Consider the following 22413-nt stretch of genomic DNA (forward strand, 5'->3'; position numbering starts at 1 on the left):
ATGTAAATTAACAAACAGGACAGCTTATGTCCAATGAATTCATTGGCATTTCGTTTTTGATATAAGCTTAACCAGACCTGGTGGAAGCTAGACAAAAGCTGTTAAAACTTAGTGCACTCAGCATAGCCTTTTTGTGTGTGTTCACAAAGGAAAAAGCGGGTGGAGTTCATAGAGTTCTTGTCCTCCCGATAAATCTTTTATGTTTTCCTTCTTCCTTAAAGCAACATTGTCTAGAATGGTGCAGAGTGGAAGCATTTTCATGTTATCCTCACAAATATCACAAGGTAATAGTTTAATTGCACGTCTACACAATGCAACCTTCAGAAACAGCTAATAAATATAAAAGCTCAAAATAGTGTTCCAAAGAATGAGATATTTTGCATTGTTTTTGAACAAACAGATATGTAGTTCCTCACGTTATACAACAAATCAGTGTCCATTTTGCAGATGGTGACAAATGAGAAGCAAATGATTCTGCAAAGATTGATTCTGGAATGATTCCGCCTCACATATAGAAGATGTAATTTCTGTACGAAAAAGTGTTTTCTAAGAGGCACATTCTCTCTGATTTTTCTGGTTGTTGACTTCATCAGGTGTATGTGGCTATCAACAATCAAACAACAATAATAATCTTTATTAGTGTCACAAGTACGCTTACATTAACACTGCAATGAAGTTACTGTGAAAAGACCATGGTCGCCACACTATGACGCCTGTTCGGGTACAGCACAGTGGTTAGCAATGCTGCTTCACAGCGCCTGGGACCCAGGTTCGATTCGCTGCTTAGGTCACTGTCTGTGCGGAGTCTGCACGTTCTCTCCCTGTCTGCGTGGGTTTACTCCGGGTGCTCCGGTTTCCTCCTACAAGTCCCAAAGGACGAGCTGTTAGGTGATTTGGACATTCTGAATTCTCCCTCAGTGTACCCGATGAATCGATCATGTAACATTGAGCATTGTGAGGGCCACGAAGAATCCAACATGAGTTCATGAGTCAAATGAAACGTAACTTTATTTACACTAATATTTACACAGCACCAGTAGTTTGCTACTGGTCTTCTCGCCAGCCTGTACCAAACTGGCCGGCTCTATTTATCCAACAGAAAAAGATAACGATTGCCCCGCCCCCTTATTAGGGGGAGCTCATATTCCCCGAGGTCCATGAGGTAATCAATTGTCCCTCCCCAATAGGATCTGTGCAGGTAACAACAATATTTGCATGCAAAGGGAATCAAGGAATACAGGGATAATGCAGGGTGGTGGTGCTGCGGAAGATCAGCGATTATTGAACAGCACAGCAAGTTTGCAAAGCCTGCTCCTACCCCCATTTCCCATACATCGGTTGTAATTTTTTAATAAGAATATGCATAAATTAAGTTAACTAAATGCAGTACTCCTAAATGCATTTTGTAACAAATAGGATTCTGACAGGAATGAAGGACATTGTTGGAAACACTAGATGGTTCCCTTAAGTGTTGCCAGTCTGTGGCAGAGGGAAGCATAGCTCATTTACTGGCCTTTCATTTTAAAACAGCCACAGTCACATCATATCCAACACGCGGGTTACCATGTTCTTTGCAGACATTCTGACGTCCCTTTTGACACTGGTACACGATGGGATAGGAGATGCAGAGGCCTGGGCTTTTGCTACTGTGTTTACTTCTTCATCTCCGAGACAACAATGGCTCCTCCACTGACCAATCACAGAAAAATGGGCAATTGGGGAGAGGAGGTGTACTGAGTGCGGTCTTTGCTCTGGGAACTCAACTGAAGCCTTAATACACTGGTATTAAAGACCAAAACCCCAATTATATTGAATATGTATCCAAGTATTCAAATACATTTGCTGCTGTTTTATTTTGATAAATAAGGAAAAACTCCTTTGGCAAGGATAGCTCTTTACGAAGGCTAATTAGTTTACAAACAACATATAACATCGGTCCAAAAGCAACGCTGTCAGTCTGGAATAAAAACAGAAAATGCCGTAAGTACTCAGCAGGTCTGACAGAGTCTGTGGAGAAAGAAACGGAATTAACGTTTCCGGTCATGAAACTACATCAGGACACTGTTTCTATTATATAGAATAGGTGTAACATTAGGATAGCTGTCCAATATTGGGAGGTGGAAAATAACAGGAAAATAATTTATGTTTGCAAAGGATTTTAAACCTTAACGCTGAGGAATGACTGACTGTGGTCATATTTCTAATGCACCGCCCACTGATGGACACACAGTTAAAATTTTGCAAGTTATCTTACATAACACCGTGATTATATCGCAACTCTTGAGGCCGCCAGTTGTTTCCTTGAAATAAGTTAATTTTCTTAAACTATTGCAGTGAATGTAAAGTACGAGTATGAAAATTAAAGCAGATGCAATGAGCCAAGGCAGAAATCTAAGGATTTGACTGCTCATCATTCTGACATTGACACTCCTTCAGAATCCATCTTTCGCTTCTTCACTTGTCCCTTTAACTCCTCTCTCTGGCTCTACCCCCAGACAACCATCAGAGGCAGGTGTAGACTCGATGGGCCGAATGACCTCCTCCTGCACTGTAAATTCTATGATTCTATGAACTTTTTTACCATTTAAATTCTCCTGTGTTTCACCCGATGAACAATCTTCCCCTTTTGCTCATTTTTCACTCCCCCCACACACACACACACACACATTTGCCCGACATAAAAGCCCTTACATTTCTAACTTTTGCCAGTTCTGAAGGGTCATGGCCTGAAATGTTGTTGCTTTCTTTCTCCACAGATGAGTAGTTGCCACATCCACAGGATTTTGTTCCTTTCATTCTAAAGCAATACATTTGACAATTAGTCAGAAAGCTTTGGGAGGTACACGTAAGATATTAACTAATTGCGGACATTAATCTGAAATAATTTTGAAATTAATATGTGCCCATATAAGTGCCATTTTGCAGTGAAATATTGCAACAAAAACAATTTAATTTGCAATCATAAGGACATGATTATCTTTGTGCAGAAGCAGAGGGAGAGGCCACATCAAGAGTGAGGCACAGAGATTGAGTTTTAAATTTGGGAATTTAAAACAGAGTGGGAATTTGGTGCCGAGCGGGAATAGGCACTCTTTGCTTTTCTCCTTGCTTTGTAACTTTTGAATCTTCAGAGAGGGGTCTTTGCCCTGCTGCATCCGAGGCTAAAGGAGAGAGCTAATTGGTAAGTAGTGGGTAAGGTCGGTAAGTCTTTACAACTTTCATCAATTATAGTTTGAAAAGACGTTTTGTGGTTATAATCTGTTAGGGCTCTAATTGGTAGTTACGAGGACAAGGAAAGAAGGGCCACAAGGAATTAGATATAATCTAATATCAAGCATCTTCCAAAGCTTTAATTTAAAAGGGTAAGTCATGGCAGGAGAACTTAAAGCCTTGGTTTGCTCCTCTTGCTCCATGTGGGAGGATGGGAGCATTTCCAGTGCCCGGAGCCAGCATGTGTGCAGGAAGTGTCTCCAGTTACAGCTCCTGGAAGCCCGGGTTTTGGAGCTGGAGTGGCGGCTGGAGACATCTGGAGGGCAGAGAGCATTGTGGATAGCACATAGAGATGTGGTCACACCGCAGGGAGGAAGGGAATGGGTGACCACCAGGCAGAGCAAGAGAGCGAGGCAGGCAGTGCAGGAATCTCCTGTGGCCATTCCCCTGCAAAATAGATCTACAATTTTGGATACTGTTGAGGGGAATGACCTCTCAGGAAAGCAGCAACAGCCAAATTCATTGCACCACGATTGGTTCTGCTGCACAGGGGAGGAGTAAAAAGTGTGGGAATGCAATAGTTATAGGGATTCAATTGTAAGGGGAATAGATAGGCCTTTCTGTGGCTGCAAACTAGACTCCAGGATGGTATGTTGCCTTCCTGGTGCTTGGGTCAATGATGTCTCAGAGTGGTTACAGGACATTCTGGAGGGGGAGGGTGAACAGCCAGTGGTCGTGGTGCACATCGGTCTCAATACTTAGGTAAAAAAAAGGGATGAGGTCCTGAAAGCAGAATGTACGGTGTTAAGAAGAAAGTTCAGAAGTCGGAATCTCAAAAGATTGTGATCTCAGGATTACTACCAGTGCCATGTGCTCGTCAGAGTAGAAATAGTACGATGCATTGGATGAATACGTGGCTGAAGAGATGTTGTAAGGGGAAGGGTTTCAGATTCCTGGGTCATTAAGACCGGTTCTGGGGGAGGCGGGACCTGTACAAACTGGGCAGAACCGGGACTGCTGTTCTTGGAGGGGTACTTGCTAGGGAGGTTGGGGAGGGTTAAAACCTTGCTAGGGAGGTTGGGGAGGTTATCTGTGGACGACGTCCTCATCACTGGCACGTCGCACATCTTTGAAGGTGTAACTAGTAGAGTTGACCAGGGAGAACCGGTGGATGTGGTTTATTTAGACTTTCAGAAGGCTTTTGACAAAGTCTCACATAGCAGGTTACGATGTAAAGTTAAAGTGCATGGGATTGTGGATAGTGCCTTAAGATGGATAGAAAGCTGGTTAGCAGACAGGAAGCTGGAATAAATGGGTCTTTTTCTGATTGGCAGGTAGTGACTAGTGGGGTTCCACAGGGATCTGTGCCAGGACCCCAACTGTTCACATTGTAATCAATGATTTGGCTGAGGGAACTAAATGTATTATCTCCAAATTTGCAGATGATATAAAGTTGGGTAGGAGGGTGAGCTGTGAGGAGGATGCAGAGATGCTTCAGCGGGATTTAGAGAGGCTGAGTGAGTGGGTACATGCATGGCAGATGCAGTATAATGTGGATAAATGTGAGGTTATCCACTTCTGTAGCAGAAATATGAGGCAGATTATTATTAGAATGGGTGTAAATTGAGAGAAGTGGATACTCAGTGAGACCTTGGTGTCCTCGTGCACATCTGCTAAAAGTATGCGCAGGTCCAGCAGGCAGTAAAGATGGCAAATGGTATGTTGGCCTTCGTAGTGAGAGGATTTGAATATAGGAATAGAGATGTTTTACTGCAATTGTACAGGGTGCTGGTGAGGCCACACCTGGAGTAGTGTGAGCAGTTTTGTTGTCCTTATCTGAGGAAGGATGTTCTGGTTATGGAGGTGGTGCAGCAAAGGTTTACCAAGCTTATTTCTGGGAAGGCGGGGCTGTCTTATGAGGAGAGACACCATCGGTTAGGATTATATTCATTGGAGTTTAGAAAAGTGAGAGGGGATCTCATAGAAACTTACAAAGTTCGAACAGGGTTAGACAAGGTAGATTCAGAAAGAATGCTCTTGATGGTGGGGGAGTCCAGAACTAGGGGTCATAGTTTGAGGATAAGGTGAGGAGAAGTTTCTTCACCCAGAGAGTGGTGAGTCTGTGGGATTCACTACCACAGAAAGTAGTTGAGGCCAGAACGTTGTGTAATTTCAAGAAGGAATTAGATGTAGCTTTTGGGGCTAAAGGGATCAAGAGATATTGGTGGGGGAGGTGGGCTCAGAGCGTGGATCTTGATGATCAACCATGATAAAAATGAACGGCGGAGCAGGCTGAAGGGCCGAATGGCCTTCTCCTACTTCTATTTTGTACATATGCTTCTATGTAAAATATGGAATTGTGTGTAAAATTCTCATTCCCATTTTGGTGTTAAGATTCCCTGTTACTTCAGCAGTGAGAAACCCACATTAAGTAATGAGAAACAATATTATTCCTTTAAAATCATGAAAAGTTTATTCATTGTGATCATGTTATAATTTAAAGTTAAAAGAGAAACACTGATAGTGTTTATACAAGCATTCTCATTAGTGAAGTGAAAAAGCTAGTGTTAACAACTGCCAAGCAGAGCTAACTTACATTTACCAAGGACATTTTCTGAGGAGGTTTTCTTACCTCTGCGTAACAGAGTTTCTTGATAGTGTTTTTGCATTTTCTTGAACAGAATGACCAGGGTAACCAGCACGTGACTATGTTGAAATCCCCAATTTCTTAAGTGGCCAGCTGATACAATGATAGAAATGTAACACAATGCATTCCCCGTTAACATTGAAAGGTATTTATATTAAAGCTCGACTACATTTCTGTCATAACAAAGGAACACAAAATTAGATATTGCTGTAACACATACCATAGGTACATCACTATTTGTTATCAAACATCTCAAATGAAAAACACAAATAAAATAAAAGGGCAAAATCATGTAAGGTCTATAAACAGCAATCTTAGTATTTGATTTTAAAAATCATATCAAAGTATTTTCCTTGAAGTTACAGATTTTTGTGCTGGGATACTAAGCAAGCCGGTGAGGTGCTGTTTTAAAAAAAACATGTTCCAATTGCACATATTCTTTGTACTGCATGTGCTGCTCAATTAAGACTGTCAACTGACAAGTTACTGACCAAAATGTGCCTTGAAGGCACCAACTCATTTAATTAATCCTCTGTTATGACCATCAGGGTACATTTATGTCATAAACAAGTAAAATTTGTTCTCATTAGCATAAAATATAATTAATATTGCACAAGATGATGCATCTTTTTCGTAAGCAACCAATGTCCCAAGGGCTGACAATTCCATTGACTGAAGTATCAAGCAAAAAGAAAAACAAAACCTCCCATTCTAAATAAATTAGAAAGTATGCATTTCAAGTTTTTTTTAAAAAGGAGATACGGTATATAATACTGTCAACATCTCATCTCCTGTCCACATCACATGCCCTCTCTCAGACAAGCACGTGGCAACAACAATTATATCGAAAAGGTTTGGCAAAGGTTAAGGCAGACAAAAGAACAGGTAAAATGACCCCTCCCAATAAAAGAAAAATCTGTTATGAAATTCAGTACATCATCTCCACCATTTCATGGCAGACACCCATGTAATTCCTCACTTCAGTCCCTTTACTTTAATCAGCAGGCCAGACTGAAAGTTGCATTCAAGTCTGAGTGATCGGAGGCCACCTGGCCTTTGATATGAACCAGAAAGCCTCATGTTGTTCACAGTGATGGTCACACGGTGGTGGAGAAAGATTCTGCCTGTTTCTGATTCACGGCACAGACGTTCTGGCTACTGATCTGCTTATAGTGACCAGGATGTATTGTCCCATCCTCATTATCACTGTCCGTACTGTCCTCATCATTAGTTTCCATTTGTGCATTTCTGCCGAGGTGGTGAAAATGGTGAGGAACCCCCCGGAGATCACGAACCCTCAGGGAATCTGTAATTAGATCGTCATCAGAGGAGTGGAATGAATCATCATCTGCTAAATGGTTCACAATATGGATCCTATCAAAAGTGTGTGGGCCTGAGAAGCCCCTCCGTCCTTTTAGGCACATGACCTGTTGAGAGAGAAGATTATTATTGTTATCTTGCTGCCACCTTGAATATTGACCATTTGTCATATTTTCTTAAAAATCTGGAACAGATGTACAATGTATCCTATTTGAAAATGTTTCTGACTGTAGTCAATTTCTTCAGACAGGTTTTCCTGTAAGCACCAACATCCAATTTCCTGGATACTGACCAAATAATGCAGCTATTGATTAAATTCTGCAATTCCTTCAATTAAATAAACCACATCTTTAATTCATCTAACTGACCATGTTGGCTTACATAGACCCTCAACATCCAGCTCCCTTTCCTTTGGCGATCAATATATTATTATTATATGTGTACATAACATAACTGAGAAAGAGACTTTGCTTTTACCACTAATTGGACTATTAAATGATAGAAAAAGCCGTAAGTATAGGATTATCCACATTAGCAGCGATGACAAAAATCATTATCAAGTAAATCCCATTAAAAGAGTGATATAAATTATATAGATTTCATCTCCGGAGTAGCCATTTCACCAGGACTGATTTGATGAAGGGTCAACATTTTAATCATTAACCCGTCTTATGTCTTTTCACATGACCAGAGAACTGATATGTATTATTAATTTCCCTCCCAACTTCACCAGCCCAGATGGAGATATTTTTTTCTCAACTAGATTCTATACTTGCTTCTGAGACGATTACTTTTTCATAATTAACAACTCGGGTCTCGCAAATGAAGAATATTGAATCGCCCAATTAGGGCAATGAAAAATGCCTGGTTAGATGGAATAAAGGCATAAAATTGTACAGGAGGAGATTCCAGAATAAATTCACACAAAATTAAAACACCTAACAAGTTGTGAAAAGTGATTTAATCTTTACTACACGTGGGTATCTTAATTCAACAGGAAAAGTATTAGAAGGGAAGAATATTAGAAGAGCAGGAAATCCCAATCTCCAGGCATGATTGATTGGGATTTAGTTAGAAAACATACACAAACTGTAAATCTATTAGTCTAACTCATTAGCACAAGGAATGCAAGGTAGCTCGCAACTCTCTCAGATAGCAAAGGAATAAAAACAAAGGAGTGATGTTAGTTTTTTTAGCCTATACATGATACAATATTAGGTTACTTAACTACCCAGTTATTCAAAAAATGTTTGTCATAAAGTTATAAGTATACAATACAACCATTTTGAATCTGCATAAAGAAATGAAAATAGATGTGATGAGAAGACTATATTGCTGTAAGCGGAGGTTTCGCTCATACAAATAAAAGTGGCATGAACTGCATCAGTTAGAATGGACTGGGGACATACACAGTCAATTACTTACCTGAAGGAGACTGCCCCAGTCCGTTATGCATGTGGTGGAAGGAAGGAGTAAAAAGACAGTAATTTAGAAGAGATAACACTATCCACACCACAGCATTAAAGATTTAATATGGGTGAGTTTGAAGCTATTGCCAAGGGCAAATGCTAATAAATAAGATGTGTGAATGTACAGCTATGTTCCAGGTTTTCTTCACGTTTCTCCCCTCCCTGCCTGAAGGTGTTAAAAGTTTTGCTGGAAATGTGGGCAGCACGGTGGTGCAGTGGATAGCACTGCGGCCTCACCGCGCCGAGGTCCCAGGTTCGATCCCAGCTCTGGGTCACTGTCCGTGCAGAGTTTGCACATTCTCCCCGTGTTTGCGTGGGTTTCGCCCCCACAACCCAAAGATGTGCAGGGTAGGTGGATTGGCCACGCTAAATTGCCCTTAATTGGAAAAAATGAATTGGGTACTCTAAATTTATTTAAAAAAACAAAGCTTTGCTTAATATTATTTAATGGGCATTGGCAGGGTGGGGTATGTGATGTTTTTGTAGATGGGTCAATTGACTTTTATTCAAATCTTTCCATTAGCAAGCTATTTGGCTTTCGGATTACCCCACAAATGAGCACATTAGCTCTACACATACACATCCAGGAAGAGTCATTGGGTTGTAATCAAGAGTGTGAAGCAGCATTATGGATAATGCAAACAGGGAGTGAAGGTCGCTGTCCAAATTTCCTCCCCCTAACCCAGAGGCATTGAGGCCAATTATTCCAGAATCGATCCATGACCAAACCCTGGATCTTCCTATATGGCTCAGTTATACACAGACTAAGGTCACAGTCACCACAGGAGTCCCTTTACATCTCCTCACTCCAACGTAGCATCATAAACAATATTAAACCTATACTATATTTGGATTGCTACTTTTTGTTGTTGCAATTTTCTCCCTTTAGTCCTCCTTTTTCAGAAAATGGTGATATACGCTGGGAAATCCTTTTATGGTCAGGAGTGAACTCATCTCAGTGACCATTTCCCACAACGGCTGAAACCGAATGTTGCCATGTTAATTCATTAAGACAATCGAGGCGGAAGCTGGTGCTCCTCTTATGCAAAGTCCAAAGAAATATACTTCAAAAAGTGAACACTCGAGTTATTATTGCAAAATTGTTCTTGTTGGCTAAGGACACATTACTCAGTGCCACCTGCAGAGGAAAATAAATCTGTCGAAGTATAGTAGCTGCACAGCATCCAAACACACATTCATTTTTCGTGTAGACAATGGGATATTGCCGCAACGTTTTCCAAATTTGCACCTGCCATAACCTGCTTAGTTATTTCCCCACCTGCCACAATACAGCACTATCCACTACATTTAGTGTAGTGAGGAATATTTAATTGGATTGGATTTGTTTACTGTCACGTTTACTGAAGTACAGTGAAAAGTATTGTTCTGCGTACAGTTCAGACAGATCATTCCATAGATGAAAGGAAAATACATAGGGCAAACATAAAATACACAATGTAAATACATAGACACAGGCATCGGGTGAAGCATACAGTAGTGGAGCACTACTCAGTAGAGATGATGTGTGGAGAGATCAGTTCAGTCCATAAGAGGGTCGTTTAGGAGTCTGGTAACAGCGGGGAAGAAGTTGTTTTTGAATCTGTTAGTGCGTGTTCTCAGACTTTTGCATCCCCTGCCCGATGGAAGTTGGAAGCATGAATAAACCGGGTGGGAGGGGTCTTTGATTATGCTGCCCGCTTTCCCAAGCTCGCGGGAGGTGTAGACAGAGTCAATGGATGGGAAGCGGGTCTGCATGATGGATTAAGAAAAAGCACCATCATTTTAAACATTTAGGAAGTGCCTCCACTATTTTACACTTTCTAGTACCAAACTGATGGTTCACATAGGCTGACTTGCACTTTACTGATCCAAGTTATGTATAAATGCTCTGACATCAATCGCTGGCGAAGGAAAATGGAGCATTTGTGCTTTTACATATTTGCAGAATTGATGCTTAATATTAGCAAAGAGCCAACACTTCCGTTCAAAGTGAAGTTTAAACAGTTCCTGATGGTCCAGCCGATTCCAAAGCATAAACTTTGTCTTCTGCTAGCTGCAATTATTTTCACCTGAGGAAGGAGCAGTGCTCCAAAAGCTAGTGATTTGAAACAAACCTGTTGGACTTTAACCTGATGTTGTAAGGCTTCTTACTGTTCAATTATTTGAACACGGGGTAGACAACTGAGGTGTGGCAATATTACTTTACATAGAAAATAGGAGCTGGAGGAGGCCCTTCGAGCCTGCTCTGCCATTCATGATGATCATGGCTGATCATCCCACTCAATAGCCTAATTCCATCTTCCCCTACATACTTTGATCCCCTTCACCCCAAGTGCTATATCTAACTGCTTCTTGAAAACATACAATGTTTTGGCCTCAGCTGCTTCCTATGGTAATGAATTCCACAGGCTCAGTCCGTTTTTCCCTTATTGCAACTATGAAAGGACCAACTTCAGGTAATATATTAAGCACTGATATTTTATATTGATTTATCCCAAATCTTGCCGAATGTAATCATACTACGGATGCCGTCATTCAGTTGTGTCAAAACATTTCTGTTCTTCCTAAAACAGTGGATGAGAATGCAGCCCAATGAGAAATTATTAGTTCAGATTATATTAAGCTTGTTAAGTTAGTTAGTTAGCAGTAATGTTCTACTTAACATATCTTCCTCATCACTTCAAAGAATAATCTGTCCTCATCTTTATTTAGGCCTACGGAAATTAGGAACTCCTTTGATACCTTCGCCTCACAACATACAGCCAGACTATCTCAAAACATGGGCTATGCCACCCCCATCCCCACCCCCCACACACCCACCCTGTCCACAACAAGAACAGTTTGAATCTGGGCAATCACCCCTCATTAGTCTTTTAAAAATGAATTTACAGGATGTGGCTTCACTGGTTAGGCCAGCATTTATTGCCTTAGTTGCCTTCAGGAAAGTGGTGGTGAGTTACCTTCTTGAACCGCTGCAGTCCCTGAGGTGTAGGTACACCCACTGTGCTGTTAGGGAGTGAGTTCCAGGATTGTGACCCAACGACAGTGAAGGAACGGCATATATTTCTAAGTTGGGGACTTCTGGTGGCGACGATGAGGGAGTAAGTCGCACATTTGGTGGCTCTTGCTCCGGTCGGACTTTTGGACCTTTTCCCCCGACTTTTCTGTGCTTTTAAGCGCTGAATCTGAAGGCATAGGCACTCAGGCACTGATTCCATACATAGATGTATGGAACTAAGAAGCAGAAAGAATCGTAGTGTGGAGGCTGCTGCTGAAGACAATATGGCCGATGTCCGGACCCCGGTGCAGACAGCCCAGCCAACAACAGAGCATCTGTTGAAGGTCATTCAAGAGGGCTTTACCGCGTTGAAACGGGACAGTTTAGACCAGATTCAGAAATCAATCGAGCGCTGGAGCACAGATGAAGTTACTGTGAAAAGCCCCTAGTCGCCACATTCCGGCGCCTGTTCGGGGAGGCTGTTACGGGAATTGAACCGTGCTGCTGGCCTGCCTTGGTCTGCTTTCAAAGCCAGCGATTTAGCCCTGTGCTAAACAGCCCCTGCGATGGAGTTCTATAAAAAGTTCTCTGAGATAGTGGGGCCAGTGCTGGCTAGGGTTTTTAATGAGGCAAGAGACAGAGGGGTTTTACCCCCGACGATGTCACAGGCCCCCATCTCCCTGATACTGAAACGGGACAAAGACCCGGAGGCATGTGGGTCCTATAGGCCGATCTCTCTGCTCAATGTAGATGCAAAATTACTGACCAAGCTTTTGGCTTCTAGGATTGAGGACTGTGTGCCGGACGTTATTATGGAAGACCAAACCAGGTTCGTCAAGGGCAGGCAGCTGGTGGCCAACCTAAGAAGGCTGTTAAATGTGATCATGATGCCCCCGGAGAGTAGGGAGGTAGAGGTAGTCGTGGCAATGGATGCCGAAAAGGCTTTTGACCGGGTTGAGTGGGACTATTTATGGGAGGTGTTGGGGCGATTTGGGTTCGGGGTGGGCTTTATCGACTGGGTTAGGCTGCTGTACCAGGCTCTGGAGGCTAGTGTAAGGACAAATAGGATGACGTCTGACTATTTTAGACTGTACCGGGGGACAAGGGAGGGGTGCCCCCTCTCCCCACTGCTGTTTGCGCTAGCAATAGAGCCGCTGGCAATTGCTCTGAGAGCATCAATGGGCTGGTTCAGGGGAGGGGGGTATGGAACACAAAGTCTCGTTATACGCCGACGACCTGCTCTTATACATCACGGATCTAGTGGCTGGGATGGATGGAATTGTGGGAACCTTGAGGGAATTCGGCCGGTTCTCGGGGTATAAACTGAACATGGCAAAGAGTGAGTTGTTTGTAGTCCAGGCGAGGGGCCAGGAGGGTCGGCTGAGGGGGCGGCCGTTTAGGTTAGTAGGGGATAGTTTCAGGTACTTCGGGATACAGGTGGCGTGGGACTGGGATCGGATGCACAATTGAACTTATCCCGGTTGGTGGAGCAAATGAGGGTCGAGTTCCGGAGGTGGGATGCGCTCCCACTGTCACTCGCGAGGAGAGTGCAGACAGTGAAAATGACGATCCTCCCGAGATTCCGGTTTGTATTCCAGTGTCTCCCCATTTTCATTCCGCGGTCCTTTTTTAAGAGGGTCAATAAAATGATTATGGGATTTGTGTGGGCGGGAAAGTCCCCACAGGTGATGCTCGCGAGGAACCGAGGGGAAGGGGGGGGCTGGCGCTGCCAAATTTTAGTAATTACTACTGGGCGGCCAACATAGCTATAATAAGGAAGTGGATGGTGGGTGCGGGGGCGGTTTGGGGGCGGATGGAGGCCGCTTCGTGGAGGGGCACCAGCTTGGAAGCCCCGGTTACGGCGCCCCTGCCGGCACGGTACTCCACCAGCCCTATAGTAGTGGCAGCTTTGCAGATCTGGGGCCAATGGAGGAGGCACATGGGGGAAGTGAGAGCATCGGTTTGGTTCCCAATTTGCGATAATCACCGATTTGCCCCGGGGAATATGGACGGTGGGTTCCAAACATGGCGGAGGGCTGGGATTGAGAGGATGGGCGATCTGTTCTTAGAAGGGAGCTTCCCGAGCATGAGGGCGCTGGAGGAGAAATTTGGGCTGGCGAGAGGGAATGATTTCAGGTACTTGCAGGTGCGGGACTTTCTACGCAGACAGATTCTGTCCTTCCCACGCCTGCCACTTAGGGGGATCCAGGACAGGGTAGTGTCCAGTGGATGGGTGGGGGAGGGGAGGGTCTCGGATATATAAAGAACTTATGGGAGCAGAGGAGACGCAGACCGAGGGGTTGAAGCTTAAGTGGGAAGAGGAGCTCAGAGGTGAGATAGAAGAGGGCTTATGGGCGGAGGCATTGAGTAGGGTAAACGCGACCGCAACATGCGCTAAGCTCAGCCTGATCCAATTCAAGGTCGTCCACTTGGTCCACATGATAGTGACCTGGATGAGTAAATTCTTTGGATTTGAAGACAAGTGCGGCAGATGTGTGGGAGGACCAGCGACCCATGTCCACATGTTCTGGGCATGTCCAAAACTCAGGGGGTACTGGCAGGGATTCGCGGACGTTATGTCCCGGGGTACTGAAAACAAGGATGGTGATGAGTCCAGAGGTGGCAATTTTGGGGATTTCGGAGGACCCGGGAGTACAGGAGAGAGAGGCCGACGTTCTGGCCTTTGCTTCCCTGGTAGCCTGGCGACGAATACTGCTGGCATGGAGGGACTCAAAGCCCCCAAAGTCAGAGGCCTGGCTATCGGACATGGTGAGCTGCCTCAGTCTGGAGAAAATTAAGTTCGCTCTGAGAAGGTCACTGTCAGGGTTTGCCTGGAGGTGGCAACCATTTATCGACTTCTTCGCGGAGAATTAATCGTCAGCGGGGGCGCGGGAGAGGGGATTAGGGTAACATAGATTAGGGGGTTAATTAGGCGGGTCCTTGTGGGACGGGAGCCGGTTTTTGTACTATGTTTATTGTTCTTTGCACACTGTTCCGCACTTTTGCTGTTTACTGTGCCAAAAATGCCTCAATAAAATAGTTTATTAAAAAAAAATATATATTTCTAAGTTGGGGTGGTGAGTGACTTGGAGGGGAACCTCCAGGTGGTGGAGTTCCCAGGTATCTGCTGCTCCTGTCCTTCTACATAGTAGTGGTCATGGGTTTGAAGGTGCTGTATGAGGAACCTTGGTGAGTTCCTGATGTGCATCTTGTAGATGGTACACACGGCTGCCATTGTTCGTCGGTGGTGAAGGGTTTGAATGTTTGTGGAAGGAGGAGCAATCAAGTGGGCTTGTTTGTCCTGGATGGTGTCAAGCTTGAGTGTTGTTGGAGCTGCACTCATCTAGGCAAGTGGAGAGTATTCCATTACACTCCTGACTTGTGCCTTGTAGGTGGTGGACAGTTTTGGGGAGTCAGGAGGTGAGTCACTCGCCGTAGGGTTCCTAGCCTTTGCCCTGTTCCGGTAGCCACAGCATTAATAAGGCTGGTCCAGTTCAGCTTTTGATCAATGGTAACCCCGAAGATGTTGATTGTGGGGGATTCAGCGATGATAATGCCATTGAATGTCAAGGGGCGGTGGTTGGATCCTCTCTTGTAAGAGATGGTCATTGCCTGGCACTTGTGTGACGCAACTGTAACTTGCCAGTTGTCAGCTCAAGCCTGGATATTGTCCAGGTCTTGCTGCATTTGAACATGGACTGCTTCATTATCTGAGGAGTTGTGAATGGTGCTGAACATTGTGCAGTCATCTGCAAACATCCCCACTTCTGACCTTATGATGGAAGGGAGGTCACTGATGAAGCAGCTGAAGAGGGTTGGGCCCAGGACAGTATCCCGAGGAACTCCTGCAGTGATGTCATGGGGCTGAGGTGATTGACCTCCAATCACTACAACCATTTTCTTTTGTGTCAGGTATGACTCCAACCAGCAGAGATTTCCCCCTGATTTCCTTTGACTCCATAGAACATAGAACATAGCAAAAATACAGCACAGAACAGGCCCTTCGGCCCACGATGTTGTGCCGAACCTTTGTCCTAGATTAATCATAGATTATCATAGAATTTACAGTACAGAAGGAGGCCATTCAGCCCGTCAAGTCTGCACCGGCTCTTGTAAAGAGCACCCTACCCAAGATCAACACCTCCACCCTATCCCCATAACCCAGTAACCCCACCCAACACTAAGGGCAATTTTGGACACTGAGGACAATTTAGCATAGCCAATCCACCTAACCTGCACATGTTTGGACTGTGGGAGGAAACCGGAGCACCCGGAGGAAACCCACGCACACACGGGTAGGATGTGCAGACTCCGCACAGTGACCCAAGCCGGAATCGAACCTGGGACCCTGGAGCTGTGAAGCAATTGTGCTATCCACAATGCTACTGTGCTGCTTTAGCTATGGCTCCTTGATGCCATATTTGGTCAAATGCTGCCTTGATGTCAAGGACAGTCACTGTCACCTCACCTCTGGCATTCAGCTCTTTTTGTCCAAGTTTGAACCAAGGCTGTAATGAGATCAGGAGCTGATTGACCTTGGCAGAGCTCAAAATGAGCATCCGTGAGCAGGTATTGCTGAGTAAGTCTCATTTGATAGCACTGTTGATGACTCCTTCCATTACTTCGCTGATGATGGAGAGTAGACTGATAGGACGGTAATTGGCTGGGTTGGATTCGTCCTGTTTCTTGGAAACAGGGCACACCTGGGCAACTTTCCACATTGCCGGGTAGGTGCCAGTGTTGTAGCTGTACTGGAACAGCTTGACTAGGGATGCGGCAAGTTCTGGAGCAAATGTCTTCAGTACTATTGCCGGAATATTGTCAGGGCCCATAGCCTTTGTAGTATCCAGTTCCTCCAGCCGTCGCTTGATATCACCTGGAGTTAATTGTATTGGCTGAAGTTTGACATCTGTAATGCTTGGGACCTCTGGAGGAGACCGAGATGGATCATCCACTCGGCACTTCTGGCTGAAGATTTTTACAAATGCTTCAGCCTTATCTTTTGCGCAGATGTGCTGGGCTCCTCCATTATTGAGGATGGGGATATTTGTGGAGCCTCCTCCTCCAGTGAGTTGTTTAATTATCCACCACCATTCACAGCTAGATGTGACAGGTCTGCAGAGCTTAGATCTGATGCATTGGTTGTGGAATCGCTTCGCTCTATTACTAGCTGCGTCTGCTGTTTGGCACACAAGTAGTCCTGTGTTGTAGCTTCACCAGGTTGACAACTCATTTTTTGGTATGTCTGGTGTTGCTCCTGGCAAAGTGATGTAAGGTGCTCTTTTAATTTTTAATAAAATAATCTTTATTGTCACAAAGGCTTACATTAGCACTGCAATGAGGTTACTGTGAAAAGTCCCTAGTCGCCACATTCTGGTGCCTGTTCGGGTACACAGAGGGAGAATTCAGAATGTCCAAATTACCTAACAACACGTCTTTCGGGATTTGTGGGAGGAAACCGGAGCACCCGGAGTAAACCCACACAGACACGGGGAGAACGTGCAGACTCCCCACAGACAGTGACCCAAGACGGGAATCCAACCTGCGACCCTGGCACTGTGAAGCTATAGTGCTAACCACTGTACTACCATGCTGCACACTTATTTAACATCTCTGGCAATTTTTCAATCCTCTGGGACTTTTCCCGAATTTAAGGATTCTTGGAAGATTACTATCAATGCATCTAATACCTCTGTAGTTACTTCCTTTAATATCCTAGGATGCAACCCATCAGCTCCAGGGGTCTTATTGGCCTATAGCTCCATTAGTTTTCCTAATACATTTCTCTAGTAATAATTTTTTTTCATAAATTTAGAGCACCCAATTCCCCCCCCCCCCCCCAAATTAAGGGGCAATTTAGCATGACCAAATCACCTACCCTGCACATCTTTCTGGGTTGTGGGGGTGAGACCCACGCAGACACGGAGAGAATGTGAAAACTCCACATGGACAGTGACCGGGGACCGGATTGAACCCGGGTCATCGGCACCGCGAGGTAGCATTGCTAACCCCTTCTCTGGGTGATAGCTATTGCATTTATTTCTTCCTCACTTTTGCCACTTGATTATTTCGTATTTTTGGAATGCTATTTGTGTCTTCTACCATGAAGACTGATGCAAAGTATTTATTTAACACCCCTGCCATTTCCTGGTTCCCAATTATTACTTTCCCAGTCTAATTTTCTAAGGTGTCTATGTTTACTTTGGCCTCTCGTTTCCTTTTTATATATTTAAAGAAGCTCTTACAGTCTGTTTTTATATTACTTGCTAGTTTACCTTCACAGTTTTTCTTCTCCCTCTTATTATTTCTTTGGTCATCTTTCGTTGGTTTTTAAAACTTTCCCAATTCTCTGGTTTCCCACACATCTTTCCCTTTTCTTTCAGTTTAATACCATCCGTAACTTGCTTGATTAACCATGGTTGACTTATCCCCTTCTTAGAATCCTTCTTCACTGGGTTATATCTTTGTTGTGAGTCATGAACTATTTTCATAAATGTCTGCCATTACTGATAAATGTTCCTGTGCGTCTGTTGTTCCAGATGGTAGTAGTCACAGGTTTGGAAGGTCCTATCAGAGCTCATCCTGTGTCCTGGAATCTACAATCTCCCTTACTAGACTATCTTTCTGGCTGTGCATGGAGATATTGAAATCCTTTCCTGCCTATCTTGTTTCGAGATCAACATTCCAGAAAGATTCTGAGATTACTGTCCTGAGGCCTTTCACTTCAACTACAACACAAGTCATCAAGTTTTCCTTGGAACACTTACAACCTTCCCTTTCCTAATCATTGGCTTCCCATGTAAACAACAATTTGACTGTTTTGCGGTTTAAAAAAAAATGTTTTCACCCAGTTTGTTAGTTCTCTTAACCTAGACCCATTTAGAACTCCTGGTCACTGTTGAAAATCAGCCCGTGTGTCCTCATTATTATGGAAATCCTTCCAACAACTAACTAACTGTTCTTATGGAATGTCTCCTTCACAGTGGTAACTTTTGTTTACATTTTTAATGTTGTCCCCATCACAGATTTCAGGAACTACATTTGTCCAGACCCATTCTGGCTTCTGCTGTTTCCCAGGCAGGTAATCACATACTTCCTTCCCCTGTACTCTTGAGATTTGTGCAAGACCATCTTCGGAAATGTTTCCTTCAGAAACATTGTGTTATGTTGTATTAGCGAGGCAGCACGGTTTTGTGAAGGGGAGGGCGTGTCTCACTAACTTGATAGAGTTTTTTGAGGAGGTCACAAAGATGATTAATGCAGGTAGGGCAGTGGATGTTGTCTATATGGACTTCAGTAAGGCCTTTGACAAGGTCCCTCATGGTAGACTAGTACAAAAGGTGAAGTCACACGGTATCAGGGGTGAGCTGGGAAGGTGGATACAGAACTGGCTAGGTCATAGAAGGCAGAGAGTAGCAATGGAAGGGTGCTTTTCTGATTGGGGGGCTGTGACTAGTGGTGTTCCGCAGGGATCAGTGCTGGGACCTTTGCTGTTCGTAGTATATATAAATGATTTGAAGGAAAATATAACTGGTCTGATTAGTAAGTTTGCGGACGACACAAAGGTTGGTGGAATTGTGGATAGCGATGAGGACTGTCAGAGGATACAGCAGGATTTAGATTGTTTGGAGACTTGGGCGGCGAGATGGCAGATGGAGTTTAATCGGGACAAATGTGAGGTAATGCATTTTGGAAGGTCTAATACAGGTAGGGAATATACAGTGAATCATAGAATTTACAGTGCAGAAGGAGGCCATTCGGCCCGTCGAGTCTGCACCGGCCCTTGGAAAGAGCACCCTACCCGAGCGCACTCCTCCACCCTATCCCCATAACCCAGTAACCCCACCCAACCCAACACTAAGGGCAATTTTGGACACAAAGGGCAATTTATCATGGCCAATCCACCTAACCTGCACATCTTTGGACTGTGGGAGGAAACCGGAGCACCCGGAGGAAACCCACGCACACACGGGGAGGATGTGCAGACTCCGCACAGACAGTGACCCAAGCCGGAATCGAACCTGGGACTCTGGAGCTGTGAAGCAATTGTGCTATCCACAATGCTACCGTGCTGCCCTCGGTAGCATTGTGCACCTTTCTGCACCAGGGATCTGCACCTTTCCCACCAGGGATAGTGGGAGTGAGGCCCATCACCACAGGTCCCTCTTCAACTTCTCCACCAAGCTGGACAGGTTACACTGCGGAGCTGCGTCCAGTCGTGAGCTATCTGGATCCCTAGGTGCCTGAATTTGGTTTGGGCCAGTTTAAACGGTAGCGCCACTAGCTCTGTTCCTCCCACTCGGGGGTTCACGGGAAGGATTTCACTCTTACTCAGGTTGAGTTTGTAACCTGAGAAGGCTCCAAATTCCCCCAGGAGTTCCGTTATCTTTCCTACGCAGGGCAAGGGGTTCGAGACATAGAGCAGCAGGTCATCTGCATAGAGAGAAACTGTGCTCCCTGCCCCTCTCCGAATGGGTGGCACGGTAGCAGTGGTTAGCACTGTTGCTTCACAGCGCCAGTGTACCAGGATCAATTCCCAGCTTGAGTCACTGTCTGTGCGGAGTCTGCACATTCTTCCCATGTCTGCGTGGGTTTCTCCGGGTGCTCCGGTTTCCTCCCATAAGTAACGAAAGACGTGCTGTTAGGTGAATCAGACATTCTGAATTCTCCTTCAGTGTAGGAATCGCAGTGTTAATGTAAGCCTACTTATGACAATAATTAAGATTATTATTGTTATAGAATGCCCATCCACCAAAATAAATTTAGAGTATCCAATTCTTTTTTTCCAATTTAGCGTGGCCAATTCACCTACCCTGCACATCTTTTTGGGCTGTGGGGGTGAGACCCACGCAGACATGGGAAGAATGTGCAAACTCCACACGGACAGTGACCCAGGGTTTGGATTAAACCCGTGTCCGCTGCGGCGTAAGACAGCAGTGCTAACCACTGCGCCACCATGCCGCCCCACCCTTCGCTGATCTCTGAGCGATGGCCAGTGGCTCAATTGAAATGAAATGAAATGAAAATCGCTTATTGTCACAAGTAGGCTTCAAATGAAGTTACTGTGACAAGCCCCTAGTCGCCACATTCCGGCGCCTGTTCGGGGAGGCTGGTACGGGAATTGAACCCGCGCTGCTGGCCTGCCTTGGTCTGCTTTCAAAGCCAGCGATTTAGCCCTGTGCTAAACCAGCCCCTGGTTGGTTTGCATTGCCAGTGTGAACAGCAGCAGGGACAATGGGCATCCCTGCCTCGTGCTTCTGTGCAGCCGGAAATATTCAGAGCTGGTGTTCGTCCGTACGCTCGCCATGGGAAGCGCTGTACAAACGTTTCGCCCAGTTGGTCCAAACCCAAATCGTTCAAGCACCTCTATGAGGTACCTCCATTCTACTCAATCGAAGACTTTCTCAGTGTCCAGGGAGAGGATCACTTCTGGTGTCGCCTCCCTGGGTGGGGTCATAATCACGTTCAGCAGGTGCCTGATGTTCGCTGTTAGCTGTCTGCCCTTTACAAACCCAGTCTGGTCTTCTGCGATCAAATCCCTTATTTATTAAAAAAATGTCTTCAAGTGGGAGTCTGAATTCCCATCTTCTAAGACTCCTGCCATTGTGGTGCTGAATGAGATTCATATAACAAATCATTATTTTTATTAGAAGAGGTCTAAATTGGAACAGAACAGCATCAACGGACTGGACGTGCTGAAAAACTGTAACATTCATTCTGAATTTCAATGTTCTGTTTAAATTATAGCAATGTGAAGCACACCTTTTAATGGATGCTGACCGTTAACTTTTTAAAAATAAATTTAGAGTACCCAATTATTTTTTTCCAATTAGGGGGCAATTTAGCGTGGCCAATCCACCTACCCTGCACATCTTTGTATTGTGGGGGTGAAACCCACGCAGACACGGGGAGAATGTGCAAACTCCACTTAGGCAGTGACCCGGGCCAGGTTTGAATCTGGGTCCTCAGAGCCGTATACAGTAGTGCTAGCCACTGTGCTGCCCTGGATGCTGACCATTACTGATCAGTGAACCATAAACAGAGTTTATGAACAGAGAGTCTGTAAACAGCAGATATTAATCGTTAAGCAGTGGCAGAAAATGTGAGACCCTTATGCTGACCCAAATTATCATCTGCACCAAGAATATCAATATTCTTTGATATAAACTGCAAAATAGAAAAAAAAAAATCAGCTCAAATGCAAAACGTGCTAAAGATTAGCACTCGCAAAGAACCTGAAACCAGAAGGTTTCCAGTGAATCAGAACAGGAAACCAGAATAAAGCTAACTCTGGGAGGTCGTGACTTCTCGATTACTGTAAAATAGAAAATCATGATTTGAATCCACTGGCTATCTGTGCTGAGTCTGGTATCACGTAAAAGGTTAAGTGATTTAAGCTTGAACTGAAGCAGCTTTCAGAAACCTAACCACATGGGTTTTTTTCATTGACATTAACCTGTGCCTGACCTTGATTTGTAGTTTGGAATTTGAACTGGAATAAGTTTAAAAGAAAAACATGTTCTAAGTTCTCTTATTAATCTGGGTTACCCAAAAAATAATCAATGATTCTTCCAGCCATTGACTGACAACAAAACTATAGAGAATAAATGGTCATAAAGGTCTGAACCAGAAAATGAGAAATGCGAAACTTGCATTTGGAGAGCACACAAATATATGGAAAAGTGTATAGGAACATAGGAATTAAGAGCAGAAGCAGGCAATTCTGCCCTTCCAGCCTGCTCCCCCATTCAATCAGATCATGGCTGTAT

The 22413-nt window shown here is 44.4% G+C and overlaps 1 protein-coding gene and 1 long non-coding RNA gene across 9 annotated transcripts in view; both read right to left on the minus strand.

Moving 5' to 3' along the window:
• Positions 1-990: 990 nt before the first annotated feature.
• Positions 991-2840, minus strand: LOC140427264 (uncharacterized). Its single transcript, XR_011948417.1, has 2 exons — positions 2692-2840; positions 991-1957 (listed from the first exon to the last, which is right to left on the minus strand). It is a non-coding gene; the product is annotated as an uncharacterized lncRNA (long non-coding RNA).
• Positions 2841-5657: 2817 nt separating this feature from the next.
• evi5a (ecotropic viral integration site 5a) overlaps positions 5658-22413 on the minus strand; it is a 374711-nt gene continuing 357955 nt past the window's right edge. For all 8 annotated transcript variants that reach the window (XM_072510489.1, XM_072510492.1, XM_072510487.1 and 5 more), the window contains one exon: positions 5658-7284. In XM_072510489.1, coding sequence (XP_072366590.1) covers positions 6955-7284 — 330 coding nt within the window. In that variant the 3' untranslated portion in view covers positions 5658-6954. The remainder of the gene's footprint in view (positions 7285-22413) is intronic.

This window comes from Scyliorhinus torazame, chromosome 7 (assembly GCF_047496885.1).
Source record: "Scyliorhinus torazame isolate Kashiwa2021f chromosome 7, sScyTor2.1, whole genome shotgun sequence".
In the NCBI taxonomy this organism is placed as follows: Eukaryota; Metazoa; Chordata; class Chondrichthyes; order Carcharhiniformes; family Scyliorhinidae; genus Scyliorhinus; species Scyliorhinus torazame.